Genomic DNA, 19,582 nt, shown 5'->3' on the forward strand with positions numbered 1-19,582 from the left:
TCAGTAAGCTTCCCGGAACCCAAGTGATCATGATGCTTCGCGGTATCAGTACCGATAGCAGTTATCGATACCAGGGTATCGATAACTGCTATCGGTACTGATCCACTCACTAAGTGGTGATCTCTCTCTCTCTCTCTCTCTCGCCTGCTACACCTCCAATATTTAATCATCTTATATAATTCATCATGCAATTCTTTATAGCCAGAAACTCTCGCCAAGGGATTCAAACTTTTTTCGTTAATGCTTTATTGGATAAATATGATCTCTCTCTCTCTCTCTCTCTCTCTCTCTCTCTCTCTCTCTCTCTCTCTCTCTCTCTCTAAAAGTTAACGAGTCATACGAATTTAACAGTGGCAAGTAAAAAGAAAACGAAGTCTTGGGTTAAAAGTTAGTGAGTCCCACGAGTCTTTAGAAAACGCTAATATATATTGTTATTGTTATTAGACTATGATCGAGTACCCACTACCCATATCACCGAGATATCCACTTACTAAGTGGTGATCTCTCTCTCTCTGAATGAAGTGAATATTTATTGTTTCGATAAAAAAATAGCATGTATAGTTATTATGGATGTACTCGATCATAGTCTAATAACAATAACAATATTTATTAGCAACCTAAAAAAAAAATCGGACATGAAGAATTATCAATATATCCAATAAATAAATCCGAGCAACTGGTACCGGTACCGAGCAATCTGGTACCGGTACCGTACCGTTTAGCTGGTACCGTTAGTACCGGTACTGGTACTGGTACCTGCCCACCCCTATGAGTCACCTGTAACATCAAGGTCAAGATCAAGAATATTCAAAATGAGTCCTGCAGATTCTCTCTAAATGAGGATAAAAAATGAGCTACGGGGAGGTAGAATGTGCCGATTAAGATGGCGCCACTATAAACACTAACCACACCAGGCCCCACCAAAAAAAACACCAGGCCCCCCAAAAAACACACCAGATCCCACAAAAAACACACCAGGGCCCACCAAAAAACACACCAGGTCCCACCAAAAAAACACACCAGGTCCCACATAAACACACACACCAGGTCCCACAAAAAAAACACCAGGCCCCACAAAACACACACCAGATCCCACAAAAAACACACCAGGGCCCACAAAAAAACACACCAGGGCCCACCAAAAAAAAACACCAGGCCCCCCAAAAAACACACCAGATCCCACAAAAAACACACCAGGGCCCACAAAAAAACACACCAGGTCCCACCAAATCAACACACCAGGTCCCACCAAATCAACACACCAGGTCCCACCAAATCAACACACCAGGTCCCACCAAATCAACACACCAGGTCCCACCAAATCAACACACCAGGCCCCACCAAAAAAACACACCAGGTCCCACCAAAAAAAAACACCAGGGCCCACCAAAAAAAAACACCAGGTCCCACAAAAAAACACACCAGGGCCCACCAAAAAAACACACCAGGCCCCACCAAAAAAACACATCAGTACCCACCAAAACAACACCAGGGCCCACCAAAAAAAAACACCAGGCCCCACTAAAAACACACCAGGCCCCACCAAAAAAAACCACCAGGCCCCACGAAAAAAACACCAGGTCCCACCAAAAAAGACTACCGGCGCCATAGGGGAAACGCAGAAAATAATGAGAGGGAGAGAGAAAGCAAACTGGAACACACACACACACACACACACACACACACACACACACGCGAAGAATGAGACAAGTGACGGACAGAGAGACAGCGAGGCGGCTAAAGAGGACAGATAAACAGACAAGCTCATTGAGACAAACGACAGACAGACAGCAAGACGGACAGATGTATAGGCGGACAAAACACACGGACATGAACAAGACATCGAACACAGAGATATTTACAGAGAGACATACAAAAAAAAAACTATTCAAGAGGAAAAGAGGAAAGTATATGAAGGTAAAATGTGGACAGGCAGGAAGGAAGGTAGGATTGATGGCAGGTAAAGAACGAAAAAAAAAAACAGGTATATAAACACAAGTAGAAACAACCAGGTAAGAAAAGAAAGTAAAGGAAATGATAAGAGAGTGTGTCCATTGAATATATATGGTAAATAAGTGGATAAAAAAAGAAATAAGTAAATTCAGTGCGGTAGGCAATATATTACATACTTGCAAAAATTAATATGAAAAATAAGAGTGAGAGACTATACCTCCATCATACTGACCTTATATATTCATTACTGCATTTATGTAGATAGGAAAATTGCAGTGATGAGTATTTACTTCATTCTACCTTTTCTACTTCTTCTTCTTCTTCAAAATTTGAGGATTGTGACACCCAGGGGCCGGATCCAAAGAGAAGCCTGCTTACCAACATCGACATCGTTACCGAACGTTTGCCCGGACGACATCGCTAAATTCAGATCCAGTAGTAGGCAACCCAGACTGTTTGGGGTGTTCCTGCAAGGGTGCCGCGCGCAGAAACGAGAACGCCAGTGTGTGTGTGTGTCAGAGCTGGGCGCGTTACTGGATTTGGGGTAGTCCGCTACCGCTCCTCCGCACTTCGGACGCAGGTAGTCCGCACCTGTACTTCCGCGCCTAAAAATTTTTCGCTCGGTCCGCTACCGGACCTCCGCACCTCCGCTACTGTACGCAAAACTATTAAAGCACGCCTGAAAAAACTAGTCCGCACCTCAAAAATAAAACAAAATAGTACAAGGCAATAATACATCAAGCTTCATATATATATATATATATATATATATATATATATATATATATATATATATATAGAGAGAGAGAGAGAGAGAGAGAGAGAGAGAGAGAGAAATATATATTTACCTTCAAATGGGGTGGGCCTCTCAAGCGCGAGTCTGGAATGTTCTATGCGGTAACGGCTTATTCCTCCCTAATTTACATTTTCCCATTCTTAATTAAATTCTGGCATTACACTAGAAGGGGTCCAGCTCCACGTCAGACAAGGAAATGCCTGACGTCGCCAGCGGCGTAGGGGTTCTGGAGGCTGACGGTGCAGGCGTGCTGGTTCTGTAGCTCACGCTATTGACGCTACTATCCCCTGACACACTCCTGCTCCTGTCGCTATCACCTCTTTTCACGTATCTGTCCATGTTTATTTGTAAACACTAAACACTAAACAATCGCAGTGAATCACTAAATGTCAAAAGATTCTGAAAAGAAAAAGAAAATTGACACAGTGATCAGCTGGTAGCACATAGCCCGCCAAAACGCGCGAAAGTAATGCCGCGGACTGTTTGTCGTCTTCGTTTTTTTATCTTTGAAAATCTCAGGTGCGGAAGTCTGGACCCAAAATTTCGCCTGTCCGCACCTGTTACTTCCGCACTTTTGAAAACGTTCCGCACTTCCGGGCTTCCGCACCTCGTTTGGCGGTCCGCAGGTGCGGAGGAGCGGAGGTCCGGACCGAGGTGCGGAAGTGCCCAGGTATGGTGTGTGTGTGTGTGTGTGTGTGTGTGTGTGTGTGTGTGTGTGTGTGAACGTTTTAACCAGGAAGACTATAGTAGTTTCCTTGGTTTTAGCAGTAAGCATCATGTCACGGGAACTTCATGATAAGAAATGTACGATTCAGCACTCTAAACATTACTGCATTTCATAGTCTCTTAATTATCCGAATATCAGCGTTGAAAATTAATAAATGAATATGATGCAAACGATGATGACAAGGATGATACTAATTATTTGGTTTTTAAATTACCTTAACACATATCATCATGAAATTGAGGTTTGTTAAGTAATATTCATATAATAGATATGTCATATTTTAATTATTTTGTTATATAAGGAATTCCTGCAAATCACAACTTTCTCAAAAATTGAAGCCCATCAACTTAAAATATAATAGAGTGAAAGAAAGAAGATATTGCAAACAGAAAGACTCACTACAGAGGAAGAAGAGGACATATGTTATTTAAAGAAGAGCTGATCGAAGAAACCAAGCCAGTGATATATGAAATGTGGAGAAAGAGAGAACAAAGAAAAATTCTAGACGCGACCAACTGAAGAGCTGAAAACTGACCAGTGAAGATCATCAGGGAAGGGCCGATACAAAGGCCAAGCTTCCCGAACGACGCCTGACCTGACCTGGATCACATGCTTACAAGCTTAGCATACATGTCTTGTGACTACAAAGCACCGCCTTACTAACTGCCCATTTTGTATCTACATCCAAACCAAACCAAAAATCATCTCATATAGTACAAAGCAGAATGGAGTAAATATTGTTTTTTTTTCTCAGTCCAATGAATTATGAATGTGGAACGTTTCAATAAATAGCCTTGCACGAATTACTGAGTGACTGTAAGTATATTGTGTGTCCACCTCGTGCCGGGTCTCCTCGTTTTTTGTGCTTGTGCGATTGTGTTTCTGCAACTCTTCATTCCAGCAACAAAGGAACACACTTACTTGTGTGAGGCAGGCTGATGACAGACACTACTTCTAACATGTGTGCATCGTCCCTAGGAGCTTCAGAGAAACGTTTGCTTAATGTACTCGGTAACACAAAGGAGTCTTATCTGTAACCTAGCTATTACCCAGCACCGTGAAGAAACATTGCACTTCCTAACACCGGAATATATGTAAAACACCTTGACTATACATTCCAATTTTCTTTTACACCGATTATAGTTCACCGTAATTCATTAACAGCCCACAAAGATCATTATAAGAATTATGTGACCAAGCTTCGTGGACAGAACATATACAACCGAATAGACACCGATTCTTATAGTCTAGTTTTAAAGGATAAACAGACAACTGTATTTCCCGCGAGCAGTACCAAGCACTGGGCGCTTGCCAAAACCAGTTTGAGCTTTATATCCACCTTTTGAGTCTTTTGGTTGCTAAAAACGTTCTAATAACTAATAACGTTCAATTAAGTAAACTTTTCCCAAAATTATACACCATTACCTTCTGGATATTTTGTGCAAATGATACTTTGGTAACGTTAATCCATATAATGCCACTTTGCAGGGGGTTGTCATATTTATGGGATGTTTTCGAATATGAAAATATTTAACATTTCTAAGCATACGAAGAGGAAAAAATCTGTGCACATAAGAAAAGACGATATTTACCAAAGTGACTTTCATAATCTAAAATATTTCCTTCTCTTCCATAGTCAAAGAATAGTTTTTCTTCTTAAATGATGGTTGATTATCTGTTCAACTCCTCCACATAAACGTTTTTTGTAAGTCTGAGGAGATTGGATCTGAATGATGAACAAAACAGAGGGAACTTAAGAAATTGGTGGCCTCATCGGAACATAGCATGACCGCTGATAAAACATATCACCGAAAATAATATTTGACTAAAAAAACTGAAATTTTGAAGAAAAAAAATAATGATAATAACACAATGATACAATCTCCCCAGCCATCACGTACAAGAATGAGTATAAGAGAGACTAACTACGCGGAGCAACATCCCGCCAGCAACATTGGGCTCCGGCTGACTGCCTAAAGGTCGCGGAGTTTCATTAGTCACGGCTATGCTCCTGCCGATGCTGGTGCTGCTGTGGTTGTTGTCGTCGTTGTCGTCACCTGTCCCCCACCGCCATCGCTGTCGCCGCTGTTACCCGTGAAGACGACGAGGAGGATGATGGCGATGATGAAGGCGATCACCCCGCCCAGTATCAGCATCATCTTCAGGTTCTTCCACCAGTACTTCTTCTTCAGCTTCCTGGACGTCGTTTGGAACTCAGAAGCGCTGGTCTGTTGGAAGCAAATTGTACCGCTTTAAGAAAACAACGAAAATGAACTAAAATGTCAATGCAACAATTAGGTCGTCATTCTTTAGACATTTCCGGCTCTCATATCAGTTATTTCTAAAGGTTAAGAGGTTAAAGCCGTTTCCTTGAGTGCTTTTTTTCATCTTTGTTAAACTACCATCAGGCTTTTAACCCCTTGACTGCGGATTTCCTACGAGAAAACATCACCAAGCTACAGAAATGGAACAAAAAGTGGCTGCTACAATTCAATGAAGAAAAATGTAAAGTCATGCACCTTGGGAGGGGATACCCAACATACCAATACCGCATGGGCAACGCTTCACTATCCACCACAGAGGCAGAGAAAGACCTGGGACTATTTTGTTACCAGGCTACCAGTGAAAGCCAAATCCGTGCCAATCGCAGCGGACGGGAAAAAAAATACCCATGAAAGTGCCCACAACTCCCACGAAAGCCTTGTTAAATGTGTGTGTGCTTGGGCGCCGAAATGTTCAAGGATGTGACTCCGTGGCATATGACGCAATACCAGATTAAAACGTTTTACAAGGAGCTACAGGGGGAAAAAAAGTGTAAGTTGTTGCCACACAGATACTTTGTCCACTTGTTCTAGCATAATATGACCTGCTCAAGTCCACATAAATAACTCCTTACCCCTGAGGTACGGCGTGCAGAAAAAGAATTAAAGGAGAATAAGGAGAGGAAAGAAAGACGGAAGGAAGGAGGAGGAGAAGGAAGAGTGTATATACTATCAATTGGCGTGTCATTGCTTAGAACGTGACCCCAAATCTACAATCAGAAATATTAATCGTCCAAGGAAAGAAGGAAAGAAGGAGGAGGAGGAAGAAGAGGAGGAGAAGGAAGAGTGTATATACTATCAACTGGCGTGTCATTGCATAGAACGTGACCCTAAATCTACAATCAGAAATATTAATCGTCCAAGGAACATCGCCAAGGAAAGAAGGAAAGGAGGAGGAGGAGGAGGAGGAAGAAGAGGAGGAGAAGGAAGAGTGTATATACCATCAATTGGCGTGTCATTGCTTTGAACGTGACCCTAAATCTACAATCAGAAATATTAATCGTCCAAGGAACATCGCCAAGGAAAGAAGGAAAGGAGGAGGAGGAGGAGGAGGAAGAAGAGGAGGAGGAGGAGGAGGGTGCATATATCCATTGGGGTGTCATTGCTTAGAACGTGACCCCCCTCCCCCCCTCCCCCCAGACCTATAAGCGGAAATATAAATCGTCTCTGGAACATCGCCACAACTCACGGTGAGGTAGGAGGCCCGCTGATCGAGTTCGTTGAGCCGCTCCTCTCTCTCCACGATGCGCTCCACGTTCTGCCGCATGATGCCCACCACATCGTTCACCTGCTGCTGCGTCTCCTCCAGGCGGCTCTTCGCGGCCGCCTGCACACACACACACACACACACACACACAGAGGAAAAAAAGGGGGGTTATTTAAAAGTGGTATATCAGTGTGTTTGTATATGTGACATGTGTTATATTGCTTTCACTATATTTTTGAGCTTCTTAATATTACGATTGATAGTAGTAGTAGTAGTAGTAGTAGTAGTAGTAGTAGTAGTAGGAGGAGGAGGAGGAGGAGGAGGAGGAGGTGGAGGAGAAGGAAAATGTACCTGGGCGGGATCCTGGGAGCCCGTAGGATTTTCTGGTTCCATCATCCTGCCTGTTGAAGGAATGGAAATGGACAGGGCGTTAGTGTGGAGGGTATACCTTATGTCTCCTTATTATGGTTATTATTATTGTTATGGCTGTTGTTATTGTTGTTGTTGTTGTTGTTGTTGTGGATATAGGTCGTTAATGGCTGAGGATTGCGTGTATAGCTATTATATATTATCAATCCTACTCATCCACAAGCTTACAAATAACAACCATAATAATAATAATAATAATAATAATAATAATAATAATAATAATAATAATAATAATAATGATAAAAACAACACTGCTAAGGCTCCAGGTAATGGCTGCCGGGCGAACACTCATGGCAGGGGGCAGGTGAGGGCGGCCCGGCGATAATTAGATAATGTAACCTTTATCACTGAAACACCTGACTCACCGATGTCCATGGAGCCTCAAAACTGGATTGGCGATCTCTTGAATATAAAGCTTCTACGCCTCTGCTTCTATCGTGCGTTGTGTAGTAGGCTAGTGTAGGGAGCCTGAAAGTAGCCTAATATTTTCCTAGTTTTTTTTACTTTTTGAAGCAGCTAGCGTCTCCGGATCTTCTTCTTCTTCTTCTTTGGACCTATATGCTTTGTATCTTCTTGTTCTCCTTCTTCGTTTGACCTATCTTCGTATCTTCTTCTCCTTCGTTTGACAAATATCGCTTCGTATCTTCTAATCCTTCTTCGTTTGACCAATATCGATTCGTATCTTCTTCTCCTTCTTCGTTTGACCAATATCGCTTCGTATCTTCTCCTTCGTTTGACCAATATCGCTTCGTATCTTCTTCTTTCCCTGCTTCGTTTGACAAATATCGCTTCGTATCTTCTCCTTCGTTTGACCAATATCGCTTCGTATCTTCTTCTTTCCCTGCTTCGTTTGACCAATATCGCTTCGTATCTCCTAATCCTTCTTCGTTTGACCAATATCGCTTCGTATCTTCTCCTTCTTCGTTTGACCAATATCGCTTCGTATCTTCTTCTCACCCTGCTTCGTTTGACCAATCTTCGTATCTTCTTCTTTTCCTCCTTCGTTTGACAAATATCGCTTCGTATCTTCTTCTCCTTCTTCGTTTGACCAATATCGCTTCGTATCATCTTCTTTCCCTGCTTCGTTTGACCTATCTTCGTATCTTCTTCTTTTCCTCCTTCGTTTGACAAATATCGCTTCGTATCTTTTCCTTCTTCGTTTGACCAATATCGCTTCGTATCTTCTTCTTTCCCTGCTTCGTTTGACCTATCTTCGTATCTTCTTCTTTCCCTGCTTCGTTTGACCTATCTTCGTATCTTCTTCTTTTCCTCCTTCGTTTGACCAATATCGCTTCGTATCTTCTTCTCCTTCTTCGTTTGACCAACATCGCTTCGTATCTTCTTCTCCTTCTTCGTTTGACCAATATCGCTTCGTATCTTCTTCTCCTCCTTCGTTTGACCAACATCGCTTCGTATCTTCTTCTCCTCCTTCGTTTGACCAATATCGCTTCGTATCTTCTTCTTTCCCTGCTTCGTTTGACCTATCTTCGTATCTTCTTCTTTTCCTCCTTCGTTTGACCAACATCGCTTCGTATCTTCTTCTCCTCCTTCGTTTGACCAATATCGCTTCGCATCTTCGTCTCCTTCTTCGTCTGACCTATATAGCTTCGTATAATAGGTCCTCCTCCTCTTGATTCTCCCTCGCTTATTCACACTGCTTTTCAATTGTTATTCTGCCTTTTCTCACTAGAATGTACGATACCACTGTAATATTGTCCCGATCTCAGTATATCGTACACCTATATCGCTTTGTATCTTCTTCGTTTGACCTATATCGCCTTATATATCGCTTCGTAGGTCCTTCTCTCTCGCTGATTCACACTGCTCTGTTTTCTCTCACTAGAATGTACATGGGCACTGTAATATTGTTCTGATCCCAGTGACTAATATCGTACAGCTTATGCCGAATGTACGTCCAAACTGTCGTACCGAGTAAACCAGTAGTACCGGGAAATACGTTCGTGTATATGCAAACGTTCGTGGAAAAGAAAAAAAATTAGTAAATAAACAAATGATAACAATCTATCACACTTGTAGCTAAACGATGTCTTAAAGAAAATGAAAATAAATAAAAAAGGACAGTTAATCCATGGCTATTATCACGCTTGTTTTTTTTATCTTTACACTCATTCCTATGCCTTGCCGAGAGGGGTTGAGGTTAGTGGGAGACAAATAACAACACACTAATATAAGTACAAAAAATACGAAGTTGGAAAGTTTCGTTTAGTCGGCGCAACATCTGTGGTCATATGCCGGAGAGGGACAGGAGGGGAAGGAATAATAGAAGAAGAAAAACAACAAGAAAATGAAGAGATAAGCAAAAGATGAGTCAGAAATTAGCTTTAAATACATCATCAATAGTATTTGTGAGAGAAGAGAGAGGGAGGGAAAGAGAGAGAGATGGAGGAGTATGGACTGGAGGAGAGTGGGCATCGTATAAGGTAGGTAAAGAACGCAAGAAATGGGCAGAATTTGTTTCACGAGAGCTATATGGCAAGACTAAACGGGGCTGTCTGTGTGTGTGTGTGTGTGTGTGTGTGTGTGCTCCTGCTGACATACACAGGTGGGCGGCGATAAGGCAATACTTCCCTATCACACAGCGTCATTACATTAAGGATATCCAAATAACCTAATCGCGGCAAATATAATAACATCTGTCCTTCGGTTGGGTTCATTCACATGCTTATTTTCGCTTATTCCATCCATGTCAACTCTTCACTATTCCAACATGACACCCGCTTGCACCCATATATGATTGATTGATTGTTTATTGTTGCAAGTAGACAAGAATGGAGAAGGGAGGAGCATGCTATCCCAACCCCCAGGCACCAGGAAACTAAAAAGATACAATGGATGGGGACGAAACTTGCAACCATAATGAACACACACACACACACACACACACACACACACACACACTTAAATCACCCCGTCATGCAGACACCACACTTTTATAGTCACCTCACACTCCCTTCGCCCCTGAATACGTGACAAACCGAGGAGGAACCAAATTAGAGTCGAAGTGAATATACCTGCTTCCCCGAGCGCCTCTCTGCACTGTTTGGCTTGCTCAACCTATCACCCAATCGCTTATCCGGAGACACGAAACACTTACGAGGCCAGAGTTGCTATATTAGGACTTTTTTGTCGCCATTTGATATGTGGTACCGAAGGCTTGGTTGAGTAGATGTCTAGCTATCAAATACGGCCATTCTTTAAGCCATATCTCGATCATAAACCTCCTATTAAAAGCAGAATGTTAGCGTGTATTTTAACATTTTTAACTATAATTTTGTGGTGGTTTAGTAGAATCGTCCGACAACTGGGCTATACACATCCCTTAGGGTCTAGTTTACTATGAGAAGCTACAGGGAATTCGACCGCATTGACGTATGGGGTTTCCTAAGGCCTGGATGACGTTGATAAGATTAGAACCTCCTGATAGCACGGCAGATAGCGTGCAGCAATGGCATAATGGAGGGTAATGATATGTTATCTATGAAGGTGATGCCAACTCTATTACAACCCTTCTATATGTTTACGCGTGATAGATGTATAGGCCCAAATTCTCAGATGGGTTTCAATCCCCTCTTACATAAACTATTTTCAAAGGGCAAAAAAGAGATGAGTGTTCTTTTAGGTTCACGGTACAGAAGAAGGGTCAAACTACCACCAGGGTCATCAAACTACCCCTGGAAATGCCCCAAACCCCTACGAAAGCCTTGTCAAATAGTATAGCTGCTTTGGTCCCGATCTCTCCTAGCCTGTAACCCGTAGAAATTGAGGTGTATCAGTGTGAGGCCAGATATTCGAGAAGGGAGTCTGTTCAAGCTATGTGTGACTCGATCTCCCTTCATTTGTACGGGGAGAGGAACACGAGATGAGTGAAGTTGAGTCTCGCTAAAGATATCAACTCTAATCTATATCTTCACAACTCGCTCACTAAAAAAAGGGAGGATGCAGGAAAGAGGGGGGAAAGAGGAAAAGGGAGTAAAGAGGAAAAAAAAAACAGTACAGTACGTATATTGTATTGAATTACTACTTATTTGCTTGTTCTCTCTCTCTCTCTCTCTCTCTCTCTCTCTCTCTCTCTCTCTCTCTCTCTCTCTCTCTCTCTCTCTCTCTCTCTCTCTCGAAGTGCAAAGTCCTGGTGGCTTTAAATTTAATATGATTTCACTAAGGTTTAAGGACAGAACACCCAGGCCTTATCATAGGGTCTGTGTGGTCTGAGTATCTATGTAATTCTATGTAAATCTCTCTCTCTCTCTCTCTCGGAAGTCTTATCACTGTGTACCGACGTTGCTTGTTAACACAGATGGGATTATTTATATCCACACCATTTTATTACGCTGACATTTCCACGTTACCTAATTCAAAACCGATGAAATATATAAAGTTAACGCTCTAGATACCGTAGAAACAAGATGGCATTTGATTTGATATACGGGAAATTAAAATGAACCCGAAACCAAAGCCCATGACAAGTTTCGAACACGTCCAGCCGGGTATCAACAAACATGGCCGCCAGAGCTTGTTAGGGGAGGCTGCGCTAGTCTTTATAAGCCTTTTGTGCCCTATTAAGCCACTCCACGATGCTTCTGAGGCTGGGGATTATCTTGCACTTGCTCTGCCTCTCCTCCTGCACGTTATCGAGGACTGACAAGAAGAAGAAAGCAGAAAATAAGGTCAGCCATTTCAACACCGGATGTTTACTATAAAGCTTCCATTGATAGGGGCAAGTTAGTACGGTTAAATATATTTCCTGTTGATCAATAACTCCTTGTGGCGGCTTTTACGCATTCCTATTTTACTTTTCTCGTAGATGTAGTGGGAAATACTTTTAGGAGGCCGTGTTTGAAAGTTTGTGTAGAAAGTTTGATATTTTTCCCTTTTTGATAAATAATTCCTTGTGGCAGCCTCTACGCATTCCCATTTCACAGTTTTCTCGTAGTGGGGAATATATGGCTGCCTATAAGTTTGGGTATTAAAGTATGTAAATGTACGATATGTATTAGAGTTTGGAAAAAAGTTGGAAAGTTTCGTTTAGTCGGCGCAACATCTGTGGTCATATGCCGGAGAGAGACAGGAGGGGAAGGAATTATAGGAGAAGGGAACAGACCCCAGGAGACGGGACACAACCCCCAATTAATACCTGGTACCCATTCACTGCTGGGTGGACAGGGGCGTAGGGTTTCGGAAAAGCCGCCCAAATTTTTCCACTCCGCCCGGGAATCGAACCCGGGCTCTCTCGATTGTGAGCCGAGTGTGCTAACCACTGCACCACGAAGCCCCCGTTTGAAAGGTAAAGTTTTGGTTAGGAATATGTTGTTATCCCCCTCGGTGTGGGTGTGGCAGGCCGGGGTGCTGAGGTGTGCAGTGCTTGGGGACGGCTGGTAGTCAATGTAATGCCAAAATTTAATTAAGTACGGGAAAAATAGAAATTAAGGAGGAAATGTAGTTTTTAAGTATTAAGTAAATATAAGTATTGCCGGAAGCCGTTACCGCGTGGAACATTCCAGACTCACACCGTACTTAATTAAATTTTGGCATTACATCAAGATCAGTCTTTTGGGGTAATATTCACAAGAGGGTAGCCACCTCTTGCAAAGTTAATACTTATAATAAGGATTAGTTTTTGGTCCCTGAATGCAGTGCAGTAACAAATGACTTCCAGAAAATAGAAGGGGTATCGAGGCGGGCAAAGCTCCCCGCCCTGTTAGGTTGGTCAACTTAGGTTAGGTTAGTTTAGCCCGGTAGCAGCGACGGGCCAAATTTGTGGCTTTACCGCATACCAGCGACGGGCCAAATTTGTGGCTTTACCGCGTACCAGCGACGGGCCAAATTTGTGGCTTTACCGCGTACCAGCGACGGGCCAAATTTGTGGCTTTACCGCGTACCAGCGACGGGCCAAATTCTTGCCTTGACATGAACCCCCCAAAATAGAGGATACATAAACTGATCACAAATGTGTTGATACATACTATAATGGTTTGCGTGAGTGATGATTTTTTCTCATAAATTCACTTAGAGGGACCTTTAACCCGGTAGCTGCGGGGGTCATGTTACTCAGGTTAGGTTAGGTTAGGTTAGGTTAGGTTAGGTTAAAGGCCCCTCTAAGTAAAATAATGAGAAAGAATCATCACTCACGCAAACCATTTCATAATATATATCAACGCATGTGTGATCAGTTTATGCATCATCTATTTTGGGAGGTTTATATCCAGGCAGAAATTTGGCCCATCGCTGGTACACGGTAAAGCCACAAAATTGGCCCGTCGCTGCTACCGGGTCAAGAAACATGATCCCCGCAGCTACCGGGTTAAATTTTACCCAAACACAGGGTGGGGTGGTGGAACTATGCGGCACAAGACGGGACAGGGCAGCGACGGGGGGTGGGGTGGGTGGGGGGGGGGATAACCAACAAACATATCACAAACAAACAAACAAACAAACAGACGGTATCACGTGAGTCCTTTCTTAACTTCCCTTCTGACTCACCGACAAGGGTCCCCTCACTCCAGGTCCTCTGCTTCTCTTAGGCTGAATCTGAACTATATAGAGAATGTAAAGTAATTGCCTTATTGTATTCTTAGGGTTAGGTACCAAATTTTTCTGTGTGTGACCTGGAACCTTAGTATTTCCTGTGTGTGTAAAATGATGATGATAGTAGTAGTAGTAGTAGTAGTAGTTGTATTGTAATAGTAGAAGTAGTAGCAAGGAGAGACAGAAGAGATTGAGGAAAGAAAGAAAGAGAAAAAGAAAGAAGAAAGAGAAAGAGAAGGAGAAATAATAAGAAGAAAGAGAAGAAGGAGAGAAAAAGAAGAAGAAGAAGAAAGAAAAGAAGGAAGAGAAGAAAGAAGAAAAAGAAGGAGAAAGAGAAAAAGAAGAAAGAAAATAAGGAGAAAGGGAAGAAGGAGAGAAAAAGAAGAAGAAAAAGAAAGAAAAAGAGAAGAAGAAGAAGAAAGAAAAGAAGGAGAAAGGGAAGAAGGAAGAGAAGAAGGAGAAAAAGAAGAAGAAAAAGAAAGAAAAGAAGGAAGAGAAGAAAGAAGAAAAAGAAGGAGAAAAAGAGAAGAAGAAGAAGAAAGAAAAGAAGGAGAAAAGGAAGAAGGAAGAGAAGAAAGAAGAAAAAGAAGGAGAAAGAGAAGAAGAAGAAAGAAAAGAAGGAGAAAGGGAAGAAGGAAGAGAAGAAAGAAGAAAAAGAAAAAGAAAGAAAAAGAAAGAAAAGAAGGAAGAGAAGAAAGAAGAAAAAGAAGGAGAAAGAGAAGAAGAAAGAAAGACAAGAAGAAGAAAGAGAAGAAGGATAAAAAACAAGAAGAAAGAGAAGCAGAAGTAGAAGAAGACATCAGCTTATCACTAATGGAAGTACAGCAGGGGGCCAGTACCATTTTTGCCGTCAGTGATAGGCGTGTAGGTGAGGGGAGAGGGTCTTCTCGGCATCCTGTCCAGCACTCTCAGGCAGCCACACTGACACCGCTTGGCTCACAGAGAGGAAGTGCACTTATGTTGCCACTTAGCTCATTTACAAGTTGATGAAGCAGTTGTGTTTATGCATGCAGTTTGTTGTGAAATTCTTGAGTCATTACTTCCTAGTGATTTTTTTCAGTCTTTTTCCCACAGAATACATCACTGTGGGAGGTTAGATAATGTATGGTGCCTCTGTTCTCATATTACAAATGTTTCCAGCATGTAAAGCTCAGGAAACCATATTTATCTCTTTAGGTTAATTTTACTTCAAGTTATCTAGTGTTGTGGCACTTGTCAAGTAGTTTTTTTCAGTCTCAGTGTGACAAATAGCTGTCATGTAAACTGTGAGGTTGAAGCATGCTCAAGAATTAATTAGATGTCACTTATCTGGGGCAACTCAATGATTTTATTTTCGTTAAAACTTGGCATGGTTGAGAAAAGGGACAAAAAGATCATTGAAGTATATATTTTTAATGTATTCATAACTTGTATACCATCTTATAAATGTTAGCTTGGTGTTGTAAAATGTTTTAAGATATGAGTGATAAGAGAAGATGGCGCCACTATAAACACTTGCCTGCGCCATGACGGGCTGGGGCCAAATACCATCCAGGCCCCTCAAGCAAGCCTACTGGCACTATAGGCATAGACGTAAAAAAAAAAAATAAATAAATAAATAAATAAATAAAAAATGATTGGTTCTGATCATTATGAGTACTATAACTAATCCCTGCTCCTCCGTACAGACAGCAGGGCAAGTGGACAAGTCTGTGGTTGAGCGCGGCCTGGTGAGTGAACAGCCAAAGTGGAAGGACATAGTGGAGGGCCATGGCAGCTTCCACCACAACACGGCACAGAGAGCGGTGCAGCACATGACTCTTGCCTATGTCACTCCTGTAAGTTATCATGACGGTAATGTTTGAAGTCAGTCCTCAGTGGGATTCATAATCATTCACTTTTTTATTTATTTATTTATTTATTTATTTATTTTTTTTTTTTACAACAAAGGAGGCAGCTCAAGGGCACAAGAAAACAATAATAGAAAAAATCCCACTAATCGCTGCTCCCATAAAAGAATCAGAAGAGGTGGCCAAAAGCAAGGTCAAATTCGGGAGGAGAGGTGCCCTGATACCCTCATCCAAAACCAATAATCAAATTTAGCCTTTGGGCAGTTGTTGTAAGATACATAAAAAGTTCAGAATGTCATTATTGATTGAGTACAACACAGACTTTTTCATACATGTGCGTTGCAGGTTGATGGAACAGGAATTTAATACTGCACTGAGACAAACTATCTAAAAGTAGATGAGTGTATTGCACCCGTACATACCTCTGCATTTCTAATCATAATTAAGGATCAGTCTGCAAAAATATAATACCAAATCCTTGAAAATTTAGTATTGTATAATATAGAATTTTACAGTAAACATATGGCCAATGGTCATTTTCTTTTAGTGGAACAACCACGGCTACGATGTGGTCAAGGTGTTTGGCGGGAAGTTCACCCACGTGTCGCCGGTGTGGCTGCAGCTGAGGTACAGCGCCGGCAACACCGCCATCACCGGGGACCATGACGTGGACCAGGGCTGGCTGGCGGAGGTCAAGAGGGCTGGGAAGAGTGCTGATGTTAAGAGTGAGATGCCACTTGGCTTTAGTAACCCTGTAATTAATGATTATAATGATCTATCTGTGTGCTCTGACCCTTGCAGGAGCACCACCTGATATTAAAAAAAAATCCCACTTCCAGTTGTTCCACGGCTTTTGTTTGACAGTTGGCAGCCAAGAGACTTCCGGGAACTGTACCTCTCTGAACCCAAACGCAACAGAGTCATCAATGAGATCATCAACATGATAAAGGTAAAGGATCACACAGTATTTGTCAGCAAGACATCTTCATATGCAGGCACAATGTTAGCATGGCAAAGGCTGCCATGAAGAATTAATGTGCAGACCCATTTGAAGCTTCAAAGGTTTTGTGCCATGGATCTGTTCTCTCAGCATGCAAGTGCAGGAGTTCAGGTCCATGACAGAAATGCTTGAAGTATGTTATTAGCTTAACAATGAAGATGAGACAAAAGCTTTTCCAATGAATCTAAATAATTTTCAGATTCATAATCCTAAATCATTTTCAGATGCATAATTTTGACGGTATTGTACTGGAAATTTGGAGCCAGATCCCGACCCAGCAGCTGCTCAACATGTCTCCGGACTTCATCAGGGAGTTGGGCCGCAGGATCCGCAGCGCCGGCTACACCTTCATCCTCGTCATCCCTCCGGCAGTGTACCAAGGGTTGTTTTGCATGTCTTGTTCTCTTATTACAGTTATTTTGGAACCTTTAACCTTCATGTCGTATCTATCATCCATATTTCTGTTTTTTTTAGACTATTGTGTGATCACCCATTCTCTGCAGCTGTTAGTCCTGCCATCCTTCAGAGCATTGATGTGCTGTGAAATGTGCATGTTCCTGTTTGCCATTACAATGTGGTGCAGCTTTTGGAGTCACATGTGCATTCATTAAACTTGTTCATCATTCTTACTATGTGCCTGATTGGAGGAATGCCTTTTGAACCCGTCCGCTGTGATTGGCACGGATTTGGCCTTCACTGGTAGCCTGGTAACATATACTCCCAGGTCTTTCTCTGCCTCTGTGGTGGATAGTGGAGTGTTTCCCATGTGGTATTGGTACGCTGGATATCCCCTCCCAAGGTGCAGGACTTTACATTTTTCTTCATTGAATTATAGCAGCCACTTTTTGTTCCATTCCTGTAGCTTGGTGATGTCTTCTTGTAGGGAATCCACAGTCAAGGGGTTAAGTTCCTTTTTAATACTGAACCCAGAGAGAACCTTTCCCAGCTAGGACTTGAAGTATATGATTGTAAAATGTATCTTGCTCTTTTCAGGAACTCGCCAGGATCGTTCTTAGAGGAGCACTTCAGGTCGCTGGTGGATGACGTGGACGCCTTCTCCCTCATGACGTATGATTTTTCAAGCTTCCAGAATCCCGGTGTGTTGACATTTCTTTACATTATTCCTTATTCATTATAATTTATAGGCATTGTTCTCATTGCATTTACACCTGACGTTCTTTGTACTTCTTTTTTATGCTTACTCAGAACTAATAATAATTTTCTTTTATCTAGGTCCAAACAGTCCTTTCTGGTGGATGCGAGACTGCGTAGAGAAGCTGGTGCCGGATGCTTCTTCACCCGATCGCTCAAAGGTATTTTCACCCACTGAGGTATTTTATTCTACGTTTCGTCTCAAAGTTGGATACAGTTATAATTTTCTTATTTTATGGTGCATCATAATTGAATAGTACAAGAATAAGAATAAGACTTGGAAAGGGGTATCTTATCTGTATGTGTAAAATAGCAAAGCAAACTCACATTTATACATACAATATTTTTCTTAACCCGTCCGCTGTGATTGGCACGGATTTGGCCTTCACTGGTAGCCTGGTCACATATACTCCCAGGTCTTTCTCTGCCTCTGAGGTGGATAGTGGAGTGTTTCCCATGTGGTATTGGTATGCTAGATATCCCCTCCCAAGGTGCATGACTTTACATTTTTCATCATTGAATTGTAGCAGCCACTTTTTGTTCCATTCCTGTAGCTTGATGTCTTCTTGTAGGAAATCCACAGTCAAGGGGTTAAACAAGCTTAAATATTGCAATAAAGGTTAAATTAGTTCACCTTTTTGTGTTAGAATCCTACACCCAGGCTAACAGTGAACACTTCTGCTTTCAGATTCTCATGGGCTTGAACTTATATGGCCTTGACTATAGTGTGACTGGTGGCTCCCACATCCTCAGACACCAGTACATTGATATCCTTTCAACTTACAAGCCAAAGTTCAGTTATGATGATGTCTCTAAGGAGCATTTCTTTGAGTACAAGTAAGTCTTCTATTAAATTTCTTTTTTGTGCAAAATATACATATGGATGTGTTATAGCAAACCATCAGCATTTCATCATATTTTCTGAAAGCTATGAATGCACCTGTTAAAAGATGCTGATAAAATTTGTTCATTTGTAAGATACTACGATTATGTGTATTTAAATGTGTCGGCATACAAGGTTATTAGGTAAATGATCATTGCCCCACTTTTCAGAGCTAAAACAGGCCGCCACGTTGCCTTCTACCCAACGCTGCACTCCATCGCCCTGCGAGTACAGCTGGCAAATGACCTCGGCACTGGCATCTCCTTGTGGGAAGTTGGTCAAGGCCTCGACTACTTCTATGATCTTCTATGAGTGATTTTTCTTGTCTTGTTTTGAAGGGAGGTTTATGTGTGTGGGGGGGGAGGTATGTATTGATTGATGCTGCTCCTCAGCCTGTTTGAAAGTTTTTTTTTTATTTATTTATTTATTTATTTATTTTTTTTACTAAGCATACCCTTTGCTTTGGCTATATTTAAAAGACTAACTCAATTTAGTGAGTGTTTTCCAGCAAATTTTCCAGCTCAAGAAAATATTAGAGAAAGAAAAGTAATCTTTCAGCAGTGTGGTTCCTTTGTGTGTTGAGATGCAATGACTTGATGCTTATAAGCCAGACTGAAGCACGTGCTCAGCGTGTGTGTGTAGCAGACTGCATTCTTAAGACTCCTTAATAAAAGGTTGTGGTGACAAAGGCTGATTTATTGAGGACTCTTGTGTGTGTGTGTGTGTGTGTGTGTGTGTGTGT

At 41.9% G+C, this 19,582-nt stretch overlaps 3 protein-coding genes across 11 annotated transcripts; 1 reads left to right on the plus strand and 2 right to left on the minus strand.

Moving 5' to 3' along the window:
* Positions 1-3,740: 3,740 nt before the first annotated feature.
* On the minus strand, positions 3,741-14,928 carry LOC127008721 (synaptobrevin-1-like). 7 transcript variants are annotated; one of them, XM_050881071.1, is made up of 4 exons: positions 14,816-14,928; positions 7,356-7,405; positions 6,987-7,124; positions 3,741-5,704 (listed from the first exon to the last, which is right to left on the minus strand). In XM_050881071.1, the coding sequence occupies exons 1-4, from the start codon at positions 14,868-14,870 to the stop codon at positions 5,480-5,482; spliced, it is 468 nt and encodes a 155-aa protein (XP_050737028.1). In that variant the 5' UTR covers positions 14,871-14,928; the 3' UTR covers positions 3,741-5,479. The 7 variants fall into 7 exon arrangements, with proteins under 7 accessions (XP_050737028.1, XP_050737027.1, XP_050737031.1 ...); XM_050881070.1 differs by having other exon boundaries at positions 7,356-7,408; positions 14,816-14,924; XM_050881074.1 differs by lacking the exon at positions 14,816-14,928 and adding an exon at positions 10,466-10,551 and having other exon boundaries at positions 7,356-7,408.
* Positions 7,950-10,386, minus strand: LOC127008719 (uncharacterized). Of its 2 annotated transcripts, XR_007761274.1 has the most exons (3): positions 8,717-10,386; positions 8,599-8,640; positions 8,505-8,524 (listed from the first exon to the last, which is right to left on the minus strand). XR_007761274.1 is itself a non-coding variant. In XM_050881066.1 (2 exons), the coding sequence occupies exons 1-2, from the start codon at positions 8,956-8,958 to the stop codon at positions 7,950-7,952; spliced, it is 933 nt and encodes a 310-aa protein (XP_050737023.1). In that variant the 5' UTR covers positions 8,959-10,363. The 2 variants fall into 2 exon arrangements, 1 of the variants encoding a protein (XP_050737023.1); XM_050881066.1 differs by having other exon boundaries at positions 7,950-8,640; positions 8,717-10,363.
* LOC127008718 (chitinase domain-containing protein 1-like) lies at positions 11,925-19,509 on the plus strand. 2 transcript variants are annotated; one of them, XM_050881064.1, is made up of 9 exons: positions 11,925-12,118; positions 15,644-15,793; positions 16,353-16,530; positions 16,645-16,754; positions 17,030-17,187; positions 17,799-17,902; positions 18,039-18,118; positions 18,646-18,794; positions 19,011-19,509. In XM_050881064.1, the coding sequence occupies exons 1-9, from the start codon at positions 12,026-12,028 to the stop codon at positions 19,150-19,152; spliced, it is 1,164 nt and encodes a 387-aa protein (XP_050737021.1). In that variant the 5' UTR covers positions 11,925-12,025; the 3' UTR covers positions 19,153-19,509. The 2 variants fall into 2 exon arrangements, with proteins under 2 accessions (XP_050737021.1, XP_050737022.1); XM_050881065.1 differs by lacking the exon at positions 11,925-12,118 and adding an exon at positions 15,208-15,357.
* Positions 19,510-19,582: the final 73 nt, after the last annotated feature.

The sequence above is a fragment of the Eriocheir sinensis genome, chromosome 38 (genome assembly GCF_024679095.1).
Source record: "Eriocheir sinensis breed Jianghai 21 chromosome 38, ASM2467909v1, whole genome shotgun sequence".
Classification (NCBI taxonomy): Eukaryota; Metazoa; Arthropoda; class Malacostraca; order Decapoda; family Varunidae; genus Eriocheir; species Eriocheir sinensis.